The sequence below is a fragment of the Stegastes partitus genome, unplaced genomic scaffold (assembly GCF_000690725.1).
Source record: "Stegastes partitus isolate 25-593 unplaced genomic scaffold, Stegastes_partitus-1.0.2 Scaffold368, whole genome shotgun sequence".
NCBI lineage: Eukaryota > Metazoa > Chordata > Actinopteri > Pomacentridae > Stegastes > Stegastes partitus.
This window is the reverse complement of record NW_007578099.1, coordinates 128774-155541: the sequence shown is the minus strand read 5'-3', so window position 1 is coordinate 155541 and position 26768 is coordinate 128774. Positions and strand designations below refer to the sequence as shown.

The 26768-nt window shown below is 42.0% G+C and overlaps 3 protein-coding genes across 5 annotated transcripts; 1 reads left to right on the top strand and 2 right to left on the bottom strand.

Annotated features, from left to right (window-relative positions):
- nab2 (NGFI-A binding protein 2 (EGR1 binding protein 2)) lies at positions 1-6535 on the bottom strand. 3 transcript variants are annotated; one of them, XM_008284668.1, is made up of 8 exons: positions 6444-6535; positions 6126-6230; positions 4908-5867; positions 4578-4711; positions 3582-3633; positions 3348-3462; positions 2977-3162; positions 1-341 (listed from the first exon to the last, which is right to left on the bottom strand). In XM_008284668.1, the coding sequence occupies exons 3-8, from the start codon at positions 5817-5819 to the stop codon at positions 244-246; spliced, it is 1497 nt and encodes a 498-aa protein (XP_008282890.1). In that variant the 5' UTR covers positions 5820-5867; positions 6126-6230; positions 6444-6535; the 3' UTR covers positions 1-243. The 3 variants fall into 3 exon arrangements, with proteins under 3 accessions (XP_008282890.1, XP_008282888.1, XP_008282891.1); XM_008284666.1 differs by having other exon boundaries at positions 4908-5830; XM_008284669.1 differs by having other exon boundaries at positions 4908-5830; positions 6452-6516.
- A 3592-nt stretch (positions 6536-10127) lies between these two features.
- On the top strand, positions 10128-19184 carry dnajc14 (DnaJ (Hsp40) homolog, subfamily C, member 14). Its single transcript, XM_008284664.1, has 7 exons — positions 10128-10259; positions 11023-12454; positions 12595-12701; positions 12787-12906; positions 13073-13233; positions 13437-13539; positions 14269-19184. Exons 2-7 carry the CDS (start codon positions 11237-11239, stop codon positions 14558-14560), a joined length of 2001 nt encoding a protein of 666 aa, XP_008282886.1. The 5' UTR covers positions 10128-10259; positions 11023-11236; the 3' UTR covers positions 14561-19184.
- On the bottom strand, positions 19006-25922 carry inpp1 (inositol polyphosphate-1-phosphatase). Its single transcript, XM_008284665.1, has 6 exons — positions 25616-25922; positions 24748-24953; positions 24600-24660; positions 22308-22508; positions 22021-22195; positions 19006-21127 (listed from the first exon to the last, which is right to left on the bottom strand). Exons 2-6 carry the CDS (start codon positions 24949-24951, stop codon positions 20626-20628), a joined length of 1143 nt encoding a protein of 380 aa, XP_008282887.1. The 5' UTR covers positions 24952-24953; positions 25616-25922; the 3' UTR covers positions 19006-20625.
- Positions 25923-26768: the final 846 nt, after the last annotated feature.

Below are 26768 nucleotides of genomic sequence, written 5' to 3'. Positions count from 1 at the left end.
TTTCCCTTATGTATTTACTGAATATAAAATAAAAAGAGAACATTTTGAGCTTCGTTCACAACTTGAAGGTTTCGAAGCCACTGCAGATTCACGGTATCAGTCGCTGGTAAAGTCTCACATTTAATGTATTGATTTTGTAGTCTTTTGTCCAGAAAGAGTCTTTTCTCCATCAGACGTCAAAGTCTCTGAGTGGAGTTCACTGGCAGGACCGAGCACAAGTTCCTTGATTGCCCAGTGAGGGTTTCATTTCCCCCGATGGTTGGAGTCATCTTTGGTGACACAAGGGCTACTGCTCCTGATCGCTGTTATCGAGCTCTGCCTCTCCACTTTACTGTCATGGTCTGTGGAGAGATGCAAATTTGAAGATAAGACCTGATACATGAAGAAATTTAGGAGTCACTGAATGAACAAATAGTAGCAAGAGAACCAATGGAAAGTGTATAAAGAGCAGTGAGCACTTAAAAGCAATTCCAGACTGAAGCAGCTGGTTATTGGGGCATGAATGGATCAACTTAGCAGCACTATAAAATCCACAGTTTCGTTTAACGCTGCTGTTTAATGGCAAATTAACTGAAAACAGCATTACAGTGATGACGCAGGCAGCTATTATACTGAGGTGTCAAATGAATATCAGTGAAGAAGCGCAGTAATCAAGATGCAACTAGTGTTTTAGAATCTTTGAATAATAGTTTGGGGAATTCAGCAAGAAACTCTCCCACATGGAGTGAAGTCATCATGGTTTATATGACCAACCCAAGCTGTTGAATAACAAACTGTCTCCAGTATTGCAGAGTTTAATGATTTTTTTTTTGGCTGCTGATAAGGCACTGATGAAGTCAGCAAATCAAGTGAGCAAGACAGAAAAGAAATCAAGCAAAAGTTGATGTTCACTGTGTATTTGCGACAGAACAATTACACTCATGTGCATCATTGGAGCTGTGAATAAACACAACTTGTAAAGGAACTTTGTGTACTTTTCCCACCTCTGCGTATAACATTTTACAGCAGTTTCTTAATGTTTAAGTGTTTCTTTGGCATTCACGAGACAATAAATTATCCATTTATTGGCTATTAATTTGTTTATTTGCTCCTTTAAAATCCCTGCGTTCATGTGTTTTAACAACATGCAGTAATTCTGAACAATTCTATTTTTTAATAACACAAATGTCAACAGCACAGCTTCAGTAAAATATCTGCAAGAGAACAAGTGGTTAGATTATCAGCTTCAGGATTTTCTGTCTGTGTTAACGTGACACATGTGAACCGACATCCTGACTAGATAAAAACGTCAACGGAAGATAAGTTATGGCAGAAAAACAGTGACGTTGAGAGGAAGTGAGAGAAAGTTCTGATTAATGAGTGAGACACAAGGAGGAAACTTGGATGAGATAGAGAGATACAGAGAGAGAGAGAGAGAAAAGGCATGACAAAGTGAGGGAGAGCGACGCCAGAGATGAAACATATGTCATTTTTTTTTTGTTATTTCCGCAGTCCTTTTGGTAGAGGGAGAAGATGTATAAAAAAGACTGTGCCATTTCCCTGCCCACAGGTTTTATTTTTGTACACTGTCGCTTGGTGAGTCAATGCAACGCCCCTCCAATTACCTCCCACTCCTTCGCCCCCACGCCCCATCCATCCCGCCCTTCAGCCCACGCACCTAACACACTCTGACGTCAGTCGCTGCTGAGAGGGGGGGTCCGACTCTGCCGCCCACAGAGTACTTCCTACCCCCCCTCCCCTNGATGCATCAGGAAAAAAAAAAACAACAAAAAAAAACACGCTACAGTAACAGGGTATTAAAGAAGTGCTATAACAGTGTAACACCCCATCTCCTCCCTCCCTCCCCGCCCCCTCATGTCTTTGCTGGCTTCCTTCTCCTCGCTTCATCTCTTTCGACTGGCTATCACAGCCCAGAACGACTAACTTGCCCATATCACTTGCTTTTTTTCTTCTTTTTTTTTTTTTTCCTGCTAGAAGCTGTGATGCATCAGGAAAAAAAAAAAACAACAAAAAAAAAACACGCTACAGTAACAGGGTATTAAAGAAGTGCTATAACAGTGTAACACCCCATCTCCTCCTCTCTCCCCTCCTCCTCTCACTCTTTTTTCCTCTCTATATATCACTCTCCACCTCCTTCTGTTTCCCCCTTCTAACTTCTATGCTCTCTAATTTACAGTCTGGTGAAGTTCAGCTGTGCATGGTGGGAGGCGTCACCTCGAAGAGATTGTGACTCACTACGGTTCAAACTGTAGAGCTATAAAATATTCATTGTTAAGAGAGGTTAGGGAGTCTCTGTCTGTCATTTTCCATTCAACCCCAACATCATCTCCCTCTCTGTGATCCCTCCATCTACTTCCAAGTCCAAACAGCAGTTTGACTTTTTGGGAAATTTGATTATTTTTCTTTTCTTTTGGCAGCAAATTCAATAGAAAGACGATAACCCTCTCATATCTCATGTCTAAATATGAAGCTTTTGCCAGCAGACAGTTGGCTTAGCTTAGTATAAAGACTGGATACAGGTGGAAACAGCTAGCCTGGTTTAATGGAAATCCATCTAACAGCACCTCTAAAGTTCACTAATTGTTCAATCTCATTTGTTTAATTTAAAGGCGGAAGCCAAGAAATGTTAATGCAGAAAACTCAAATAAAGGCAAAGTGTAGTTTTTCTGGGGACTAAACAAATGACATGTTAATTAATTGAATGTAGCGGCGCTAGTAGATACATTTTGCTACCATTCCCCTTGTTTCCAGTAGCTTAACTAACTGTCTGCTGCTGGTAAATCCACATTTCCCGCACAGATATGAGTACTGAGATATGATATGAGAGTATAACCGATCTAACTCTCTTCATGAAAGTGAGTATTTCCCATATTATTCCTTTAACCCGCACACAGATTGGCAAACATCATAAAATAAACTTTTATTTTGTCCATTATAAAGCACATAATACTGGTAAATCATTATTTGAGAAGTCACCTGTGGAGTGAGTTCCATCTGACCCTAGGCTGATCTTTCCCGCCCGATCGTGTGACACCATCCGAGCCAATCGCAGCCCTTCGTCCATTAGCGTTTGCTGTATGAGATGGCGACTCCAGCTGGCGGGGTTGGAGGTGTCAGTGTGTGGACGGGGGGACGGAGACTGGTTGCACTGTGAGCCCATGTCTAACACGACAGACAGATCTGGGTTTAAATGACGTCTTCAGACACTTTGTTCTCACAGAAACAGGCAGGGAGAATGTCTAATGAAGATCTAATATGGAAACTTTCAGAGCTCAGCGTGAAAAACTCTTTGTTTTATTACTTTTTTATGACATTGATCTGAATTTTTAATTTTTTTTTTTTTTTACCATGTGATACACCGTCCAGGCTTTCTGCAGATAAGCTGTCATCGTCTGCCCTCTGAGTCAAGCCCTCGGATCCCTCTACCCCAAGAAGCGACGACACGCTCTCAGGTACGATTATCTAAAGCAATGCATACAAGCACACGGTCAGTTCAGGGCTGATGAACCGCTTCAAATAACTGACTGATGACCTGAACTTTGGCCAGATGGGATTTATTAATTGGTGGCAGCAGCACTCACCTCATGTCTCGCTCTCTTTGGGGACAGTATGCTGTTCTCATCTGCATTTGTCCTGCAGGAGAAAAACAATGGAGGCAACTGAGTGGGAAAGGTTATACTTGACCTTTGAGGAAAAAAATAATTAAAAACCATGGTGCAGGGTCTAACTCCATGCAAAGAAGAAGACCTGAAGGTGTGAATTAATTCATCAAATCAAGACAATGTTGTGAAACAGAGAAGAAGTCCCACTGAACACAACTTTTATTCAACTTGATCTGGGACATATTTCAAGTTAGTAAGCTAATTTATCACTAAACCTTACATTTATAAGAATTATTTAAATGTAAATATAACATATGAGGGTGTCTGTTGTGAATACCTAATTGTGATAATGAGCAAAAGGTGAACTTTTGTCTCAGTATTCATGTATTTGGTGGGATTTTTAACCATCTACATAATCACAATAGAATTTTCTTAAAATAGTGTCTAGAATTCAGATACTACTGAACATGGACATTTGAAATATTAATGAAACCTAATATATTCTGATACTGAACTTCTGATATTATAATTACTAAAATACTGGATTGCTGCTGACTCACTCTGAGGCATATGTTCAAAAACATTCTAATGTTTGCCATCATGAGAATACAGGAAAATGTTCAGTGCAGATTAATGAATACATTCGGTATTTATGTTTTCTTGTGTGGCTCCAAAGTTATTTCATTAAACTAACACTGCAGAGGTTGGAGTTTAATTCCCTCTGTGATCTGAACCAGGTTCATTCTGAAAATGAATCCACTGGTGGGCAGATGACTCACAGAAACCACCTGGTATATGTGGAATACGCTAAACACAAGCTATAAAATGACTTCATTCATATTTATTTCACATGTGGCTTCATGTGACACCTTGACTCTGTATCAGGCGTTTCTAATTGTCTAACAGCTTGGGTCTTGAGACTGAGGCAGGTGTGAGGTGCGTTGGTCATCGGTTGCCGGTGAACTGATCACTCACCTTGCATGCTTTAGTGTGGAGGTGTAGGCACATTTTCTCGCCACCTGCCGAGCCAAAGAGAAGAGCTCCACCCGTCTCAGCAGAAGGGCATTGTCGCGCATGCAGAACTGGGCTGCAGCTTCATTGATGATCAACTGAGGATGACAAACACTAAATGAAGGAGGGATGGAAACAGTGAAAATGACAAAGAAATTGCTCATCGTTCTTTGAAAATGATTTTTTTTAATACTAACTAATGATTACAGCCTGCCGTCTGGTTTATAATCTGAACTTTACCAATGGGTCATAGTGGGTATGAATCATCTCTGCTCTCGTCTTTGATGCTTTTACCTCATGGTGTGTGAGCTGCTTGCCTTCTCTCCTCTTGGAGTCAAAGCGTCCATAAATGAGACTGTATTTCCGGATCTCCTCTTCCTTGTTCACATCCTGGGACCCCATTCTGAAGATGTGCCCTACAGTCTTTGCCATCTTCTTGTTCAGCCTCAGCAGAGTTTTCACCTCTGCGGGGTCTGACCTAGGCAGGGTCCTGAGGAGCCTCTCCACGCTCTCCACCACCGCCCTCGCTGTCTCCCCATCCAGCTGCCCTCCTGGCCAGGCCGACAGGGTCGCCGGGGCAAAAGACGCAGACGGGCTCGGAGATGTGGAGGGACCAGGAGGACATGTTGACAGCAGTGGCGGGCTGGGCGGCTCCTCCTCTATTCCAGATGCAGAAGTCAAATTGCAGTTCCCATCAGGCTCTGGGCTGAGCCAGTGTGGGTCCATGGGTGACAGTTTTTCCCTGTAGTGTGTGTCTGGTGGTTGCGGAGAGGCCTGAGAGCAGGGGCTTCTTGGACTCCCACTGTGCATTGGAGTAAGACACGCCCGATCCTCTCTTTCACAGGGGGATCCCGGCTGCCCATTGCTCACAGACTTCCTGGGCCCACCCGCTGATCCACTTGGGCTCGTCCCATCAACTTTGAACAGCGGGATGCCCCCGAGAGGAACGTTAGCGACAGGCTGGCTGAAAAGGGCAGGGTTCGCCGCCCAGTCTCGGAGGGCCTTCTGCAGCCTACGCACATGCAGTGGCTTGGTGGCCATGCCAACTAGTGCCATGATCTCCAGAAACTCCTCCTCCGCTGCCTCACAGAGCTGTTGCACGTCGTCGCCACCCTGCTGGATAAAGGTTTCATAATAGGCCAGCAGGTTGGCCCTCTGCAGCACCCGGTACAGCTGCAACTCCCCAAGTGTGCGTGGCAGAGACATGGCACACAGCACTGGAAAGTTTAGGCAGGAGAAAGGAAACACATGAACCTGCAGGTGGAGAAATCCTGTACCAGTTATTTACTTAGATAAAGACTTTGCCATCTGGACCACACCTAGTTTACCTGTTTCCAAATGCTTGATCAAGAATGAATAAGAACCATACAGTCTATCAAACAAACTATGTGTATAGGAAGTTTATGCATGCTTTGGAGCAGAATAGGTTTCTCCATACACAAACAAATCTGTGTATTTCTCAGGCGAGCCTTTACATGAGTAAATGGATGAGTGTACATAGACCGTTCTTACCTTGTTCAGGTCAGGCAGACGGATGTGTAGAGAGGAAACCGGCGTAATTACGCAAAGGTGCTTCTCCAACCACCGATGTCACGGGTCGGTCCTCCCGGAGTGAAACTGACAGAGAAATAAAACTAATTCACTTGATCGCTCAGACTAAACCGCGTTAAATGTAGACTTAAATAAAGTACAATCACTTGGAGCACAAGACTGCAGTTCAAAAAAAAAAAAAAAAAACATCGACTGGAGGCAACTACTCCTGAGCCAGATGTTTGAGGAGAACACCCTGTTCAAAGACACATCGCAGTTATTATGCTGTTGGTTTCTTACCCTCTTACCTACTGCCGACAGCTTCCCCGGCGCAGATTGGCGTAGTAAATCCCCTTTGCGTATCGTACCTCGTCTGAAATCACTGGCAGAAATCCTCCTCCGGCGCACCGTATTGGTTGCTGGCTGCCTTTTTGCTGTCTGTGTGGGCTGGAGAATGACGGGGGCGGACTGCAGCACGCCATCTGACCGAAAAAGAGCCTTCCTCTCCCGGTAGAGAGGCGGCTTTCAAATTGGAGATGTGGGTGGTGGTGGTGGGGGCTTGAAATTAACCCTCTGCGTCTTCAAGATTAGTCCTTTATGCAGAAGCTTTGGGGGGTTCCCAGACTTTTGCCACGTCAAAGACCCCCCAAACAAGTAGTCACCACACCAACACTATGCAGACTGATATAGAGAACAATAAACTGATGTGACAGATGTGGATTTTTCTGTTTTTTCCCCCCCTTCTCATTTCATGTAGGAGGTGGGTGGTCGTAAATTATTCTGAGAGTAGGCTACAGGTGAAACTCCTGCACTTTTTAAATGCTGCTATAATATTTCTTTGCAGATTTAAAGGAACAAGTCACACAATTAAGATGACAAAATCACCAGCAATATCAGTTGCTGTTGCTGGTACATCAAGCTCAGTCTTCTGTCCACACACACCCAGGATCAGCATTTGAAATCCTTAGTTTCTCTCTGTTTCTTGTTGCCTGCTACATGCAGAGTGACTGCATGTGGGATATCTTTTTGTGCACCTATCATTCACTTGCAGTTTTTGGTATGCCAGGCTCCAGAAACAACAAAACACAATAAAAGATGAATATGGTGAGTTCCAAAAACAAACCAGAGGGACATGAGGAAGCATTAACAGCTTATTTATTTGTTGTGTGCTATCTCACTGCATGGCCACAAGCACATAGACATCACAATGTAAAGAAATATATAGAGTCTGACACAATGACCCTGACCATATCATCACGCTTATCTGGACTTCTGTACAGCAGTGTGGCTCAAATGAGTAAACTCTATATTGTATATCCAACAGAAGTGAGAACACCCATGCCTAAATGTCAACATTGTCTAAGTTTTGAAGTACAGAGTTTCCTCTTATGAGCAATCAAAAACTTTAGACAGACTATTTTAAAAATACAGGCCCCAAAATTGAAACTCTGAGCAACAAAAGTGAAAACACATGTGTGACACAGAAGTTGGGAAATCTGTGATCATTAAAAACAGAATTTACTGCACTTATATTTTGCAATTAGCCTAACTGAATAAACATGATTATAAAGTGATCTGTGAAGAGGAGGATTTTCTCACTTTTGGTTCACTGGGCTGTATATATCGGCATGTCTGCATCATGGAAAAGAATTGTCAAAAAATAAATAAAAATCAGATTGTGTGGCTTTACGGAGACAGTAAAGTACACAGGAAGATAAGCCAATTTGAAAAATTATTCAAAACACAGTTGCTGCAGTAATCAGGAGGTATGAAATGAGCTATAGTACCCCTAATCAGTCGCCATCCTCTTACTCACACAATTTAGCTCTAAAAAAACCAGATGGAAAGTGCTCCAGATTTAGCACAGCTTTTATCAATGGAAATCAGACTTTCAATGACAGCTCAGAAAGTGTGAAGGACATTATATAATGTCAACCTCTACAGTTATTGTCTAATAAAAATGCTTGCTTGTACTTTTGCATAAGACTGCAGTGGAAGCTTTGTAAAAGAACATCAACGGATGCCTGATGAATATTCATTCTTTGGTCAGAAAAGTCCAAGATACATTCTATAGATAAGATGGAGCTTGGCATGTTTGCCATGAACCTGATCAGGACTACCACAGTGAATGCACGGTCACATCAATGAAGAACGGAGGTTTTAAGTGTGATGATATGAGGCTGCATGAGTGCAAACGGTGCCGGGGAGATTATATTTATAGATGGCACCATGAATGCTTGTTGATAGACCAAAATACTGGTTGACAAATGATTCCCAGTCTGCACAAGCTTGACAGAAGAGCATGTTAATGATCCAAAGCACACAGAACAAGGTGAAAACTTTGACCTTGTCAAGTATGTTGCCTAACACATTTGGAGTATATTAAAGAGAAAGGTAAACATGTACAACCCCTCCAGCAAAGAGTAACTGAAAAAAAAGGTCTCATCTGTCCCAAACTTTGTGTAACACTGGTATCATCCAGGGCTGCAAGGTGTCTCGTTGGTTAGCACTGTCACCTCGCAGCTAGAAGGTCACTGGTTCGCGTCCTGGTGAGGACACCCGGGATCTGTCTGCGTGGAGTTTGCATGTTCTCCCCGTGCAGCGTGGGTTCTCTCCGGGTTCTCCGGCTTCCTCCCACACAGTCCAAAAACATGTTGAGGTAATTGGTGATTTTAAATTGTCCGTAGGTGTGAATGTGAGTGTGCTTGGTTGTCTGTCTCTAAGTGTAGCCCTGTGATAGACTGGTGACCTGTCCAGGGTGTCCCCTGCATTCTCCTTAAGTCAGCTGCGATAGGCTCCAGCCCCCCGCGACCCTAGTGAGGATTCAGCGGTGTATAGATAATGGATGGATGGATGGTATCCTCCATGCAGAAGAGGATTGAGTTTGTCAACAAAAATAAACTTGGACATACAAAGAATTAAAAAAAGAATAGACTCTGACTGAATGACTGACTTTTGTTGTATTAACTTCCTGTTATGAGGCCTGTATTTTTTAATCAAAACTGTTTATTTTTAGTTTTACTTAGAAGTGATGCAGTTACTGTAATATCTGACACTGAAGTGGTTTTGCACAGGGCTGTAGTCACCTCTATTGCATACTGTAGGGTCCACTGTTTTTTTGGGTTTGATTCACTGAGATTAATAAAAGAATGGCTGGACTAAAATCAAACAAAAATGTTTGATGTATTATTAAGAGCATAAACCGTGTTTCGAAGTTGGTTGTGCTTCAGCAGCCGCGTTTAAAACATTAGATGGCAGTAGTGTCCCTGTGTTGTGTGTTGACCGTCAGGAAGCAGCGAAGGAGCTGGAGGAGGAAGAAGAAACTGGAAGAAAGTAGGAACAGGAGCAGAAGAAGAAGAAGTGGCTTAAAAAAAAAAAACAAAAAAAAACACGGACACTTGGCTATCAGTTAACAAACAAGGTTACACAAATATCTGAGAGGTATATATGACATCTAGTTTGTTTGTATGCAATACGCAAAATAATCTGCCTACTTACTGAACTCGTCCGACGTCCAAAACACGTCTTAGCCCGCTCGTCAGACCCCACAGGAAGGGGAGACAGTCGTTAATATTAGCTAGTCCAGCTCGTTACTGTTATTAGCTAACAGTTAGCTCCTGGGTTGGCTGCTTGCTAGCCGAAGGCGTTCACAGTTACCTGTCGTGTCGTCGTTTAACCTCGTCTGAGACCTTATTTAGCCGAAATATTGTCAGGTTAGCCATCCAGTGGAAAGCTAATTTTAGCCCCTGTAGCGCCTGTCTGTCATTCTGCTTTGGCTGCTTCCTCCTGCTAACAGCCTGGCTGCTGCTAACATTAGCCGCCGAGACAACATCTGGTGCTTTTTAACACAGTTAACATAAGGTTTGACAGACTGACAGATCCCTGTGAGAACCGTTTTCCGCTTTTTTGTCTGCTGTAAAACGTCAAACGTTTGGTTATTTCAGCTCGGGTTGTACATGCACTGTGTTTCTCTTAAGCTAGCCGAGTTAGCAAACAACAAAGCAGTGTAATTGAATGCAGTCTGTGTCGCACATTTACACGTTAAAGTAAGCTAGGATGTGTCTGTAATTAACTTCTGCACCGCCTGGACAATGAAGTCGTGTAGCTGCATGACATGTAAGTTGACCATTAATGAATGACATCGTTTGTGGTTCATTCTTTTATTTGGGGGAAAGTTTCTACGCTTCTATTGCTGTTATCCAGTTCGAATGAAGTCTGCTGACAAAACATGAAGTCACAAATGATCTCCTTTTGTTCGCAGTATCAGCGGCCGGTGTGAAATCAATGCTGCTTTTTTTTTGTTCTTTTACCATCAATTGTTGCAAATTAATTGCTCACAGGGCTGCAAGTAACTGCTTTTTTCCACCAATTTTATTTATTAATATGTCAATTAAGTTTTGAAATGATAGTTCAGTGCTTCAATGTCTTAAAGCTGATATCCTCTTTAGTCTGATCAACTATCCAGAAAAATTATTTGTGATTTGTTGAGTAATCAAGTAATTGTTCATTAGCACAACTGTTCTTTAGAGATGTGTGTATAGATTGTTATACGGCTACCTCTGTGACATGTCTGTTGTGTTATATTGTGGTTTCCATTTACACCGAGATACCCTGTTGGGAAATACAGTTATACAAATAAAATGTCTTGATTAAATGCCTGTTTTTGGCTGTTCCGGTGAATGAAGTACCTGATAAACCACTGTTCTTTTTTTTAACCTTTCACAATGGCCTAATACAACCAAGAATACTAAAATAATAGCTACCTCTGTTTAAACAATGTAGCAAAATCCCTACTGATCTTTGAGTTTGTGCCCATTTCAGGTTTTTGGAAGGTGATGTAAATAACTACTGATTCATACCTAAATCTCTTGCTTTTCAGGTGACCCAGTGCATCATGGGAGCCGTGTAAAAGCCTGTTGATACCTACAAGTGGCTGCTGATATGGTGGACCGAATCCTGACCGTTAGGAACCCCCCAGTCTCAGTTTTTTATGAGAGTCTGGGGAACACGTTGCCACATACTATGGATTTAGGAAGTCATCTCCCATGAGATTCTAACTTTACAGCGATTTAATCAAGCAGCTGTGAAGTAACATGGAGAAAGACGCAGCCGAGAAGGAGAAGGATGTTGCAGACACTGACGAGGAGATGCCTGATTGTGTTTCTGCCTCAGTGACCAATTCTGGTCAGTGGGAGGCCGGAGAGACTGATGATGACTGCGAGCAGGAGGACGAAACAGCCTATCTTAAATCTCAGGAAACCCCAAACCCAGCCACTGCGCAAGACTCTGAAATGGGCGAAGCAGAGTATTGTGGATCCATGGAGGCCAAAGAGGACACAGAGGAGGTTTCAGATGGGTTTGACAATGACAACATGGCAGATCATGAGGACTCGCAGGTTATAAATCAAGAAGAAGATGAAGCTGCAAAGGAGCAGCAGATGAATGGGGAGTCTGGCTGGAGGAACGTGGGCAGTGGACGGCGGTGCAAACTGAAGAGCGGTGGATCGGTTTTAGAGCAGGGCAGTCAGAGTGCTTTTTCCTCCATTCAAAAAGGCAACGTTATGTCAAGTGGTGGTCGGCACAAGCAGACCCGCAGACGCAATCACCACCACCATCAGCAGAACCGCAGCCGCAGGCGGACAGGCAACCAGCTTGTCTTAGCTTTCAAGGAGATGCTTTCAGAATCTGTGAGCTTCTGGTGCATCTCATGCATCCATATGATGATTGAAATTATTGTCACATTAACTCACAATTGTGGAGTTGGAGTTGAGACTGGAGTTGTGAAACTTTACAACTTTGGCCAGAAGCTCTTTGTAAAGATCACTGATGTACCTGGAATGAAGGCAGATGCTAGTCGAATTCTGAAATGCACGAAATGCACAGGAGCGGACCTGCTGGATAAAATTGTTAGATCAGTGAAGTGGGTGAAGACAGCTGCCTTATCTTGTTTCAGACTTTTCTGTGCTTTGGCTATTCTGGGTTCCCAATGGGCAAAGGGTGTGTTAGTCCGCATTGTTGGAGAGAGGGGTAAACGCTATTGGACAGCTTTTCTGGAGTCAAGGTTTTGGAGTAGGGTCATGTCCCTGCTGGAAAGAGCCCGAAGCCTCTTCAGGAGGGACGGTCACGTACCACCATCCACACCTGAGTCACCCGGCAGAACAGGGAAATGTCAGCCAGGCCAGGAGCTGGAGAGACTCCTGGCGTTGGCTGAGGTACCAGAGGATGAGCTTGACCCCTTTACAGTGCTCGGTGTAGAAGTGCACGCCACTGAAACTGAGCTGAAGAAGGCCTACAGACAGCTGGCTGTCCAGGTGTGTGTGCGATACATGCACAAAAATAAGAAGTGCTATGTGCTTAAATTTTTCTATTTGATGCCTGCAGTAATGACTAATAAATAATTCAGAGTTTTTCTTTGCTCATGCAACCTTTTTCTCTGTTGGTTCTCTTTCAGGTCCATCCAGACAAGAATAAACACCCACGAGCTGGAGAGGCGTTCAAAGTACTGAGGGCTGCCTGGGATATTGTCAGTAACCCAGAGACACGACGAGAGTATGAGTTGTGAGTACACAGAAAATGCAGTAATCACATTGAGTTATTGCCTGTTATCTTGTATCACCAACTAGTCTGTTCCGTTCCCACGCAGGAAGCGCATGGCAGCAACTGAGCTCTCGAAGTCCATGAACGAGTTTCTCACCAAACTGCAGGATGACCTGAAGGAAGCCATGAATACCATGATGTGTACCAAGTGTGAAGGAAAGCACAAGTATGTCCCTACACAGCCGACATCATCATCGTCACGGAGCTTCATCAGTGTCATTTCCTCAGTCTCAAGTTTAACATGTGGTATTTTACATTCTGTAGCCGAGTTGTGTCTTGCGTAGTCGACTTTTACCACAGTTGTATTTCCTTCGTGACCCGTGTGTGTGCAGGCGATTCGAGATGGATCGTGAACCTGCTGAGGCCCGGTTCTGTGCTGAATGTAACCGGTGCCACAGTGCTGAGGAGGGGGACCTGTGGGCCGAGTCCAGCATGTTGGGCCTTCGCATCACATACTTTGCATGTATGGACGGCAAGGTGTATGATATTACAGGTGAAGATCGGCTTTTATTTAAACATTATCTGTCCCACTCATGATAACAAACCGATAGTTCATCCTGTAGTTTGCATGAGCTCATTCATTATCAGTAAATGTCCCTCTTGATGCTCCCACAGGTTCAAGAAAAGCTTCAGTGTGGTTTTGTTGTACTTTTTGACATCAGTCATGTGACCTGCTGTGATACTGTCATGTTTCAGAGTGGGCAGGTTGCCAAAGAATAGGCATTTCTCCTGACACCCACCGTGTACCATATCACATCTCCTTTGGTTCAAAGAACAACAGCAACGCCACACGACACAGGTACGTCCCTGTAGGCCAAGATCTGGACACAGTATGGACAAAATGGATTCTCAGGGACACCAGAAGTCCTCCTGTTAATATTTTTTCCTCATACTTGGGTTGTTGTTGTGGCTCCATAGGTTCATAAACATTTGCTATTTCATTCTGCTATTCCATATTTAGGCCATATTTAACCTCAGATGTTATTCTTAGTGTTTTTACCTTTCTGGTATTTCTGCCATACTAGCAAACTCCAGTGACAGACTTCAGAGTTTTTCTTTTAGATATTTGGTGCTATGAAAATGTAAACTTTTATGTCATATTGCAGCATTTGAATATGTAAATTAGCACATATCCTAATGAGAAAACCCCCCACAATTTTCCTACATTTTACTTACAAATAAATTAAAGTTTGTAAATACCTAAACTTGTTTTTGATCACATCTGCCATCATTTGCCATCTGCATTACATAAATATGTTTTTACTAGCATCTTGTTTTATATGGTATAGGAGGAGCTCCCCCTTACGCTGTGTCTTTTAGGGATATTGATGTTGTCAAAAAGAACTATTTCTATTTTTTTAAGGTATACTGTACACAATTTTGTATAATTGTGAAAATAGACAACAGTTTCATGCCTAATTGGCTCTAATCTGTTGCACTCGCATTCCTTTGCTACATGACCATCTATGAAAGCCTAATTTCACATTCCAGGACAAATGACCGCTGAACTTTTCAACTTTCATTTCAGGACGCCCTCAGAGCAGGCCACAGGTCCAACCAACCCTGCCGATTTGCAGGATTTCTTCAATCGAATTTTCAAGGGAGGACCGCCTAACGACATGGCTGCCAATGGAAACTTCTTCCCCTCAGGTCCGCCTCATCACCCACCTGGCGCCGGAGCACCTCCGTTCTCGCCTCCCACGGCTCAAACAGGTTTCTACATGCCGGGGGGTCCCCGGCCAGAGTCCAACGAGACATGGGCTGAAAGTGGCAAACCCCCCAGAAGGAGGAAGAAGGTTCGCAAACCCTTCCAGAGGTGAAGTCTGTTGACTTGTTAGTGTATCAAAATAGCAACACAGGGACACAATGAATAATGGCCATGTTTGTCTCTCGCCTGCCTGTTGGCATGCCAAGATCTGAACTGGAGAATATTCGTGGGGCTAAAAGGCCGCGGTCAGATCAGCCAGAGCAGAGAAAGACCATTTCATGAAGAAGCGCCTGTGGACTGAATACAAGTATTGAAGGAGAGCTGAAGAGGTGGCAGCGATGGTGCTTTACCTCTCATTTCACCTTTTTTTTTTTTTTGGTCTTAAAGACGACTGTAGCCTTGGCATTGAAATCCTTATCGGGATGCTGTAATGACACGTTTTTCTTTTCATAATTTCCTGCCAAATCCTTCATTGCATGATTTAGTCACTTCATTCTAACACTTCAGTTCTCTCACTTTTGTTGTTAATGTTTTATATAAGGTTAGATCAAGACATTGGCTCCAGGCAGAGTGACGGTTGAGGGTTGCAGTCAGTGGGAATGTGATTTACAGATCGCTGAAATCGAGAAGTGAAGATAATGATCTGGGCAGCTTCACGCTGTCAGTGTTACTGTTAGTAGTGGCATGTGAATCTACTTTTACGTCTGCGCCTCGCCCACCATTTTTCTAGAATGAATCCAAACCAGCCAAATCCAACACATCTGATCTAAATTACCAAAAGCATGGCATATTATAATCACTGAAATTAAGAGCGTTTTTTTTTTTTTTACTTTCAGCGGGATAATTTCTCTATATATCTACAATTGTTAAAGATTTAATTTACTATTATGTTGGTAAAGTAGCAGAAAAGTGGCCTTTTTTTCCCCCTTCAAATCACAGGGCATGGTGTGCTTCTTTGGTTGCATGCACACAAACAACAAGAGAAGACAAACAAGTTCTTTGTGTTACGATTACAGAAGAGAAACTTTACTTTATAAACTGATGAATAATGAAAATGTACAATGGGACTTTCTAGTTGTAAAATGGCAATATGTAGATATTACAGAACCACTAAGAAGGAAAACATCTTGTCAGGGTTGTTCAGGAAATGTGGCCCAGTCACTTGCATATTTGTGTTGCCAATACCAGAGAATCACACTGTGCATTAAGACCACTCAATAAAAAAGAAGTTTGTCATTAAGTACACTCTGTTCAGAAAACATTTCAGACAGGCTCGTCCCAATTAGTGAACATTAGCTTTTTTTTTTCATAATCCAGAGAAGAAACTAAAATGTTTATCACATTTTAATGAACTCGTAAAGATATTACTACATCAGAACATACAATTAAATGTGTGTAGTTTTTAAATTAACTGTGGACACAAGCCTGACCAGGATGTAAAGACACAGTGCTGTCTAATTTGTGTTGTTTTCAATCAGCACTGTTACTTTATTTTGATTTTAGGGATACTGTGTACACCAGGAGTGTGTATTTTCCTATGCAATATGACTTAAATGTCAAATGACTCTAAATTGTATCACTATTCTGTAACTGAACTACCTCTAAGTTAAACAGTAGGGTATTTGGTCATTGGTCAAATAAAAAAACTAACTAGTTTAGATCTGCTATATTATAAATACAGGCCTGTCAGAACCTCAGTGCAGCCAAAGGCAATACACCTTTCATTATTAGGATTCATACCTTTTATTTTTCTATTACTTTGTATGTCGGCCTTTATTTTCGATGACAGACTTAAATCCCCTTGATGTGAAGAGCACCAGTGTTGCACAAATTTCTGAAGAGATGTTTTGCCATTCTTCAGAGATATTTTTTCAGTTCTTTGCTGGAGGGGTTGTGTTTGTCTACCTTTCTCTTTGAACACCCCAAAGGTGTTCTGTTGGATTCAAGTCAGGACACATTCTTGGCCAGGCTGTAGTGTCCTGCTTGTCCTTTAGTAACTCTTGTGTCGTTTTGGCAGAGTGTTTTGGATCGTTATCATGCTGGAATAATTAATCATCTTGTCAGCCAGCATTTTAGTAAGTCTACAGGCATTCATGGTGCTATCTATAAATGCCATCTCCCAAACACCTTTTGCACTGATGCAGCACCGTATCATTGAACTCCCACTTCTGTGCGTCACTGTCAGGACTATGCACTTACTGTGGTAGTCCTGACCAGGTTCATGCTAAACAGGCTGGACCACATCTGAACTACACAAATTTATCTCGGTCACATTTGACCAAAGAATGTGCCCCTAGCATTCATCAGGTTTCTTTTCATGCGTTTTAGCAAAATTAAATGGTGCAGTTTTGTGGAGCAAAGGTTTCTCTTGGACTCTATCCATAGAGATTGACGTTATGTAATGTCATTTGCGCTGTCACCGAAACTGCTGTCTTTTATGACCTCTGTGCCAAATCTGAAGCACCTGGCTGTTTTTCAGAGCTAGATTGTGCCAGTAGTGCACTGTCCGTGACGTCATTGTAGGTAGTCAACCACCGCGGCCGTGATTATTGGTATCACAGTTCATTCAATACCTCCTGATTGCTGCTGCTACTGTGTTCTGACTGATTTTTAGTTGTTAACCAATCTCCCCGTATCAGTCCATATAGAGCCATGTTGCATTACACAGCCCATAGGTCCAAAATTGAGAAAATTCTGGGGTTCACAGACCTTTTTATCACCTGTATTTTCAATATAGTCTTTCTGAAGTATTTGTTTTTAATTGTTCATTAGAGGAAATACTGTACTTGTCAACTTAGAAGTAATGCAGTTACTATAAAGTGATACACTTTTACACTTTGGATATTGCACAGGGGTGTACTCATGTCTGTTCTATACTGTACCCCTTGGTTGAATAGGATGATAAATAATATATATATATATATACATATATATATATATGTATGTTGCCGCAGCAACATAGTCAATTTGCATGATTGTTCAGGCAGCTACTGAAAACTGTTCCAGTCGTCTGAATTTTCACAGCATTTTCATCAAGGTTCCTTCTTGTTCAGTGCCATTTTATGCCACTTGTGATGTTTCAGAGCATGTTCAAAGCCATGACTGTGACCTGTGACTGCCACTCAGCTCAGGACAAGTAAGTTTAAAAAAAGAAAAAAAAAATTTGAATTGATTCCAGCCATCCTGGTTATTACATCCAAAAATGATCTTTCTCCTGTCCTGTTGTTCCAGTATGTGTTGTCATCTCTGTGGCTCCTCACAGGTTGCAATTAAAGAAGTTTATGATCCAACCGTTATGCAATCATGTACTATAAACTAGGATGTTTTTTCCGGTTAATCTAGACATGGTTCAGATTTCAAGGTCACTGGTTCACTGAAAATTAAATCAAAGTCTAAACAACTGATTTTCTTTTGATCTACACAGCGCCACTGTACGCAACAACATGAAGGGGTCCGAAGTATGAAAACTGGTTGTGTTTTGTAGTTTGGTTTGTTGACATGGTTTGTGCATAGAAATTACGCTTTAATTTTCATCTTAGCCTAATGAAAGAAAACAAGAGCTGTTATTGTTTACACCTGACATGAAGATTGTGAAAGTAGTGATATGGCAGTTAGGAGTGATAAAGCATTTGAGAAAGGCTGTTTATATATATATTGACAGTTAAACATGATGAGCACCATGGTCATTGTTTTTTTTTTTTCCTTTTGTTAATTTGTACACCCACCACTGTAATAACATCAGAGGGATTTTGAACAGTCATCAGTGATTTAGCCTAACCAGACTCCTCCAGCTGCAGCTGAGTAGGAGGTGTAGCTCGCTAAGCTAACAGCTCACTTGCAAATTAAGATATTATTTTGGTAGAATCTGAATGTTTAATGAGTGACAAATTTTTGAAAAAGATCATTTGATTGCACAACCATTGCACTCTGGAGAAAGTACGGGAACTATGTTATGACATTGTAATGCACAGTGTGGATTTTGTCTAGAAGCTTGGAAGGAGCCCTTTTTAGAAATATTGTTTAAGGTTCTTTAGGCAGGACAATAAGTTTGTCATATTTCTCTTCATGTGTCAAATAGTTTGTCATATGTATTTGACCAGTTTCCCAGACTTGGACTGAGTTAGTAAGAAAAAATGGCCTTTAAAATCCTTTAAAACAAAACAAATTCAGAATGTATATCAAGTCCTGCATTCAGTTTATTCTGGTAAAAACAATTTAATATAAGAAAGGTTTTCTTCTGTGACAGCCAAATCAGAGCTATAAGGACCAAAACAGGTTTTTTTCCCAATTGGGCAGGATTGCATTTAAAATGTTAGTGTGATAATTAGAAATCAACAAAATAACTTGGAATTAATTTATTTTCAGACACTGTTAAAGATCTGCTTCAGTCCCTGTCTAGGAAACTGGACCCACAGCTGTGACCATGTCAAACATAATGCATTATTTTCCACATGTCGTCCTTGACTTTAGAATGTGCAGTGCTGCATGTTAAAGGTAGCAGTTCAAAGTCCAAGAAGTCAATGAAAGAGCCAACACTTCAGAAGTTGTTTTTTTTTGTTGTTTCAAGTTTTTAACAGAATATGCAGAAGTATTGCAAAAAATATCTGACAATCATCAGGGTTTTTTGTAGGGAATTAGGAGGCGAGTTCCCTGGCTGGCAAACAGTTATAAAATGTCACTGTTTGGTTTCTTTCCCCTGCTTTCTCTGGTTTTCAAAATAAAGATGATTTCCTATATGCACAATGTTTGTTCTGTTTTCTACCCATTATACATAAATGACTTCTTCATTACAATGCATATCAAAGTTATAGCATTTTAAACATGTACAGTGTAAACATACACATTAGAGTAAGGTTACACAGGTCCACACTGCAAACATCTCAATGAGCAGCCTGAGAGCCCGCAGAGGTCCCATCCTTCAAACTGGCTTAATATTTCATTTCACTGTAAACCCACAGTAAAAGGACTCTCTGTGTCACTGTTTTACCTCATATGGCTTTTCCACTCTCTGACCTTTAACTAACTATGGCCATGAAAAGAGGGCAGGGCACGTGTATCCCTCTGCTCCTTACAAGGAGTTGTTTCAGAGAGGTGCAGATTCTTGCACACTGCTCTGAGTGTGATTCACTCACTTCACTTATTACAGCCTTTTATAAGGTGGAAAAATTGCAAATTACAATCTAGACTCCTTTAAAACAATCTTGTGGATCAGTCAGAAGCACTCTTGTGCTGCCACGTTACCTCTCGTCTAGCAGTGAAGTGTTCCTCAGCTGTCCAGCAGTGAGCACTCTAGCTCCTATAGACTGTGATAAACTCTCTGTATGCAACATGGAGGGAAACTGTTACAAATCTCAGCAACACATAATAAATGGTTCACAGGTCTGCGATAAATAACATTCACAAATAATGTTTGGTTTGTTTCACCTGCTCGGAGGAGGCTGGATTGTCACATTTAAATTGCAGATAACTGCACCGTCTTATGTGGGAGGTTCATCAATCTGATCAATGCTTTGGGTCGGACGGAGATGCAGCATGTGATCCCAAGATAAGATATGAACCAGGGATCCACTATTCAGGGCAAAGGTTCCCCTGTGGTATATGCCGTCACGTCCCACATCCAAATTGCATAAATTCACTGAATTTTATTAACCAATGACACTATCAGGAACTGGCACTTGTATTTTGCACAGTTTTTTAAATTATGGTTATAATGACAAAGAACTAAAGAGAAACACGATCTTCTTAAAAAATCAAAAAAGGAACAATCTTGTACCTTCCATGTTAGTTTGCTTTTGGAATAAATACTGTAAACCTGGATCTCGATAGCTTAAGATTCACAGCAGTCTTCTTTTGTTTATTGTTCTCAAATAAGTCAGATTAATTCAAGTTTTATGTAGCTCTACATTTTCCCTTGGTCATGCACAGCCTCTGTAACCACTCCAGCTCCAGCTACAGATCAAACAGTATTTGCAAATGTTATTCAGCCCAGACCTAATGTTTACTTTGCAATATGTACACTTGCATATGGTTAAAAATAAGACGATAGCAATTATGATTAAAATATTTCATCTTCTACTTCCACTCTTCTTTCTCAACTAATATAGAAAATATGAAAACGATAATATACGCAACAATAAATGCTTCAGCTTGTGCTGACTAAATCTACTGTTCTTTCACCTACAGCTTGCCTTTCAGACACCCGATGACATTGCAGAGCTGAGAACAGTCTCGATAAGCCACCAGGCCGCCGTGATTCGCCCAGCGGTCTGCTCCTTTGCACTCAGTGTAAGGCTGGTGATAGGTCAGTTCCGTCTTGTGGTCCTGTGGCCCAAGGTTGGACTGCAGAGTCTTACTCAAGTCCACGACTCCCCCTCCGAGGGCTCGGAGCAGAGCGTGAGGAGCACAGGAGTCCCACTTAAAGGTGCTTCCCTCTGAGAGAACGTAAGCGTCGGCCAGGCCCTGAATGACACACAGGATCTTGTAGCCGGCTCCAGAGGCGTAGACCATCTTGTCAGAGCCGCACAGTGAGGTCAGGGCTTCCTTTACCACCTGCTTCTCGCTGGAGCTCAGCACCACAGATGGCCCTCGGCCCCCTGACTCAGGTCCGTCTTTTGGCCTGGACACTGAGCAGACATTGATGCTGCCGCAGGACACGCCCCAGAAATGCTTTCCCCTCCACCTGAGAATCCCCAAAAAATGAGAAAAATTGAGAATAGTTTACTTCAAAGGACAGTCAAAGACATCTTTGCAATGCAGGCTTGGCTTCACTAACATGAAGTTGTGTGAAAGATCAATCCCTGAGCTGCCAGTGTTCTTATCTTCAGTTTTCAAAGCCAGACAAACACGTCTGTCAGCTACCAACCAAAATCTGAGTCAATTTAGAAGTTTTAAAAGTGTAAAACTAAGACCTTGTTTAAATAGTTGTTCTCAAGGTTTGGGAGTTTCATCCAAGAGTCTCACCATCATCTAAACACAGCTTGATTGATCTGACATGTGGGGTATCTGGTCAGCCTCATCATTCAGTAAATGTTCTCCTTGAATCTCAACGCAAAAAATCTTTGAGAGCTCACAGTGTAAGTTCTGGCCACATAAGGCAAAGACAAAGACATCCAGAAGCAAAGAAAAAAATGAAAAAGAAAGGTACATATAGCACAGATTCACTAGACACACTGTTGACATTTCTGTAACACAAATCTGAAGTGAAAACTGTCAGACTAACATAAAGCCAGCAGTAGCTTGAGGTAAAGTATGTAATGTGAAATCATTGTTATTTGCTTAGTAATCAAGAGGCTTCACTGCAGAAAATCTGCCAGAGAAAGTAAATAAATGAATTGCAAAGATCCTTCTTAAAGAAATCTGGGAAATTTATGTGCTTTTTAATGCAAGCCCATATCACATCTAGAGACGTGAAGTCTGACCAAGTGTCAATAAATCAAGATATGAGTCTGTTAAAAAAAACACAAGTGCCCAGAGGTGCTGAATGTTTAAGACAAGAGATAGAAGAAGAAATGTTTCTGTGGTGGTGATTAGTAATCCCATTTTGCCTGGTTGGTTTTCTGTTGGAGAACTCACCCTCCTCCTGCTGGATCTTTGTGGTTAAACGGCTGGTTGATGACGCCCATGACGGGCTCGCCGGTGCTCCGGAGGTAAACCCCGATCAGAACCAACGCACAGTGCAGACCTGAAGGAGACAGGCGGCCTTCCTCCAGCACCTCCTCTCGGCCCTCTATGTACTGGCTGGTGGCATCTTAATAAACAAACAGGACAATAGAGACAAACTGAGCTCTGATGCCGACATTCAGCTTTGCTCACCCGCATGGTGTTTGAATGAGATTCTACACAAACAGCAAGCCGTTCACCTATGGGGTCGATCCAGATGCCGAGCTCAGAGGGGCTGAGCGGAACTGTCAGGCCGTCGGTGCTGGTGTCGATGGTCGCCGGGTCTTGGTGAATGGCTCGCGCCAGCAGAGATGCCGCTGTGTGGTCGCCGTCAAGCACCGTGGACAGCAACGCGGCTGTTTCCTCCTCTGTACGGCAAACTGTGACCGTCACACTTTCTCCTGGTGACACAGAGCCAGTTAGGCTTTGATAACTGTACAACAAACTACTTTAAATATTTACAGAGTGCAAGGTGCAGCAAGGGGTAAATATTTGGACAGTGACACATTAATGCACTGGCTTTATGTTCCAATAGATTCAAGTACAGATTACTAAGCCAAGTGTATTTTTAGCTCTGATAGTATTTAGTCTATTTATATAAAGGTGAAATGATTATTATTGGCAACCAGATTCCGTGGAATAAATTCTGAGACACGTATAAATGACAGGTGAAGTAAATGCAGCAAAATAGGTGGATAATGAGTTAAACTGATCTCAGCTTTGAGGTGATGCGAAGGATACAGCTGACTGACAAACGATGCCCTCATTAAGTTCCCCAAACATTAACCACAAGGATTCAACGTCCATGAATCTGGTTCCCACCACTTCAACAAAATCACTTGGCTGCACCATTTATCAAATATTTTACAAAGTTAAAGTTATGTGTGAACTAAAAGAAATGAAACGTGGGTGAATTGTCACTGTTGAAGCGTAGGCCAGCCACTTTCACTCGAAAATGTTTGTGGGGGGGAAGAGCCTGGACTATTCACTTGTGAGCGACAGGCAACAAGCAAATCGTTTTATATGTGGGTGGGGCTTTAATTTTGCATAGTCATATTTTTTAAACCACGAAAGGCATCTATTTTCCTACAGCTCACAACTATCACCACATTCTGAGCAGTCAGCTGCACTAACACAGACACAAATGCATAATTGGCAAATGTGAAATCGAGGTTTGACCTCAGGATAAATCGTCTTTCTTATTACCACCATCAAGGTCCAGTAAAGCTGCACAGGGACGAGCTTCTAGCCGTGAATGTGTCTGACTGTGCAGTGATGGCCAATGTGGTCCTCAGAAAGAAGTTGCTTTCTCTTAAGCCCCTTTCAGACATTCACTCCCGTCTGTCCTTCCTGCTCACTTTTCAGTAGAAGTCATGATGGCAATCTGTGACATTTCCATCACTTTCAACACGGCCCAACTCTCTCACATGAACAGGCATACACACACAAGAAAAGGTACTTCAAGTTTTGTGCAGTGATTTGAGGAAGACTTTTCCACATTTCAGCACCGATATTACTCCAAAAACATCACAGAGCGTAAAAAACACAGCTTGCTGCCAAAATCACAAAACACCTCTCTCAATCACTTTGCTATCCAACTTTCATCTGTTACAAACTAAAATGCCCATAAAAGTAAAACTTTCCTGTGATGAAAAAAAGAGACTAACAGCTCAGATTAAAAAGACTCATAAATACTGGATGTAACACGTGTTTCTTCTTTTTGACATAACATCAGGTGTGTGAGGAGTTGAAATTTAGTTTGTTGCCTTTAGTTTAATAAGCATCAGACAGGTGCAGGATCAGTTTAAGTGTCTCCAAAAAGAAAGAGAGCTTTGTGTATTTACACACGCCTCTAACTTCATTAATTATTTGTAATTATAAAATATCTCTGACATGGAGAGTGAGTCCACCAGAAACGTATACAATAAAGACTTGATACAGATAAGGATATAAATATATCAGTGCCTCTCACTTAAGAAATTAACAGTCTGTGTAATTTATCAGATACATGACTGCATCCAGAACAACAACATAGCTTTAAAGTCCAAAACAGACTGTTGCAATCAGAGATGGATGTTACTGTGCACTTTTCTCCACCTCAGACAGGTGAGCTGTCACACAGAGTCAGTTTATATTCAGTTAAATCATTTTTTACATCGTGGCAAGTCCTGAGCTCTCTCACAGCTGTCAGGATATTTTTATTTTACTGCTGTTAAAGTCGTAGCTAGAGTATCATCCCACATGGACAGAGTTTTTACTGTTCAGGACATCATAAATAAACTGGGCTATCAGGTATTTGGCCTGTTTGATAAGCTGCAATAAGTGTAGATGTAGTCTTTTGTGGTCTATTAGTGCATTATTATACATGCTGCACAATCTTGTGTAAATGCAAAGTGTAGCTGTGGCTCTCTTCATTGCTGTGGATGTTCCGCAGAGGTAGTGAACCAGCTGACTCAACATGTAGTGTGTTAAGTGTAATGTTGCGTAATTACCGAGCCCGTTTTCAAACTTGTTAGACTCTTCTCCGTGAATGAAGGCCGCCATCTCTGGGAACTGCACAAACAAAACACCACATGATGGTTAAAATTCAACACACGGTCTAACTCTAGCTGATCCTGACAGTCCAGTCTTCCCCTCTACCTGAGAGCCAACATCGTGCCGGATCATCTCCTGAATCACCACATCGGCGAGAGTCTTGAAGTCCTGGACAAACTTCTTGTTCTTGTCGTCTCCGGTCTTCTCCTGCACGAGGAGCTGAAAGAGGGGAGCCTCCTGCCTGCAGACTCGGGCCACGTTAGCAGCTTTCTCAGCCACCCGGAGCAGCAGCCTCAGCAGATCAGCCATGCCTGAACAAAAAAGCACAGAGGTTAGCCAATGCAGAGATGGAAACTGTGTGCATGACAGAGAGAGAGAGAGAGAGAGAGAGAGAGAGAGAGAAAGAAAAGAAGATGAGGGAGGTCACACATGCTGAGCTAATTATAGGCTCCAAATGAAAACAGGGCATTTCTGAAAAAAGAAGTGTGAGAGGGAGGGATGTGGCTTCAGATCTTTGCATGTGAGCTGCATCGAGCACAGTAGGCTCCACTTTAGTGAAGCTGATTCTACATGAACACTGAGAGAGTGTGCAACAAAACTGTATCTGATGTTATAACCACAAAGTAGTGGGAGAAAGAAAACAAAAAACACCAAAGAGCACAATAAGGTGTGTTCATTGTGCCTACTTACTGCCTCCTACACACTTTGGAGTGCTATTAGTAATGTTAGAACAACCTTACAGCCTCTATGTGGTCACTTAGGATGGAAAGACAGGCCTTTGGGAAACCTAAATAATACATATTTATTTATTTGTTGTTTTTAAAAAAAACATGTTTTGACCTGTAACTCCACACTTACACTCTGCTACCGGGTTGTTGAGCTTTAGCTTAGCATGTCTGAGGTCACATAATGTAGCAAAGGAATGTACATGTGCGATAAGGAAAAGAAGCAGGGTGAAATGAGTAAACCTTACCAAACCAGCTACACTGCCCTTATTTTCCTCTCGTCAGAGCCTCTCGGTGGCTGAGTTTCCCCGTCGGAGCTGCCGACAACCAAACGCAGATAACCGAGTGTGACAGGAGCCAGAGAAGACGCGGACTTCCAGTAAAAATGTTGCTATTAAAGCTCTTAATTAACGCTGGGATCTGCCTGCTCTGGTTTCTTTACGTCAGTTTCCTACCGAAGGAAGGGCGGCCGCTCCTCTCACATCTAGGCCGACAAATACAAGGTTCAGACAGGCGCGCAACCGCACACTGCACGGTGCGAAGGATCGTCAAGGTGTCGACAACAAGGCTACGAGCGCTACGTTCAGGTGCAATTTTTCCGGTCCGGGAAATTGTAAAAGGTCACGCCCATGAATTGTGAGTGCGACCAGCGAACATATGATAGTATTACTGTTCCATTCACAAGCACTGAGGCAGTGTTTCGCAACCAGGAAGTCAGGAAAAGTGCAACACACTCACTGTGTACTGTTGCACCCAGGAAACCAGGAAAGGTTAAAAAACATGTTTTACTCATTTAAATATAATAAAATCAAGGGAAAATGTCTCTCCTCAATAAACAGAGATAAGAGAAAGAAAACGAGTCAGTTGGTTGCTTCCTTACTGTCATTTGCAGGGCGGCAACTACCTTTGTCCACATTGCAAAAACATTACTTTTACTATCACAGAGGAGCAAAGTAAGCAGAAAATTTTGCTTTTTAAATTTTTATTTATTTATTTTAACCCTATTCAGGCCTTTCGGGGACTTTTGGACCCCAGGCCATTTGGTTTAGGTGACAGGTTTTTTTTGTTTGTTTTTTTTTGAAGATTTTTTTTTAAAATATAAAAAGAGGGACATTTGTCATGCATATGGAAACAAAAATATGTCAACTTATCAGAAAATGTGTTTAACATAGTGTAAAAGCCTATATTGAATATATTATATATATTTTGCACATATTCTTTCTTGGGGTCAAATGGACCCCAAAAGACCTTCTACGTATGGCAACATGAAAGTCCTGAATAGGGTTAAAACAGACTTTTTGTGTATAAACACCAGTTTCAAAGACCTAATCTGCTGCACTGTAGATAAGTTAAGAACAGTACTTTCATTTAAAGACAGATTAACAGAGCAATGTAGAAGTT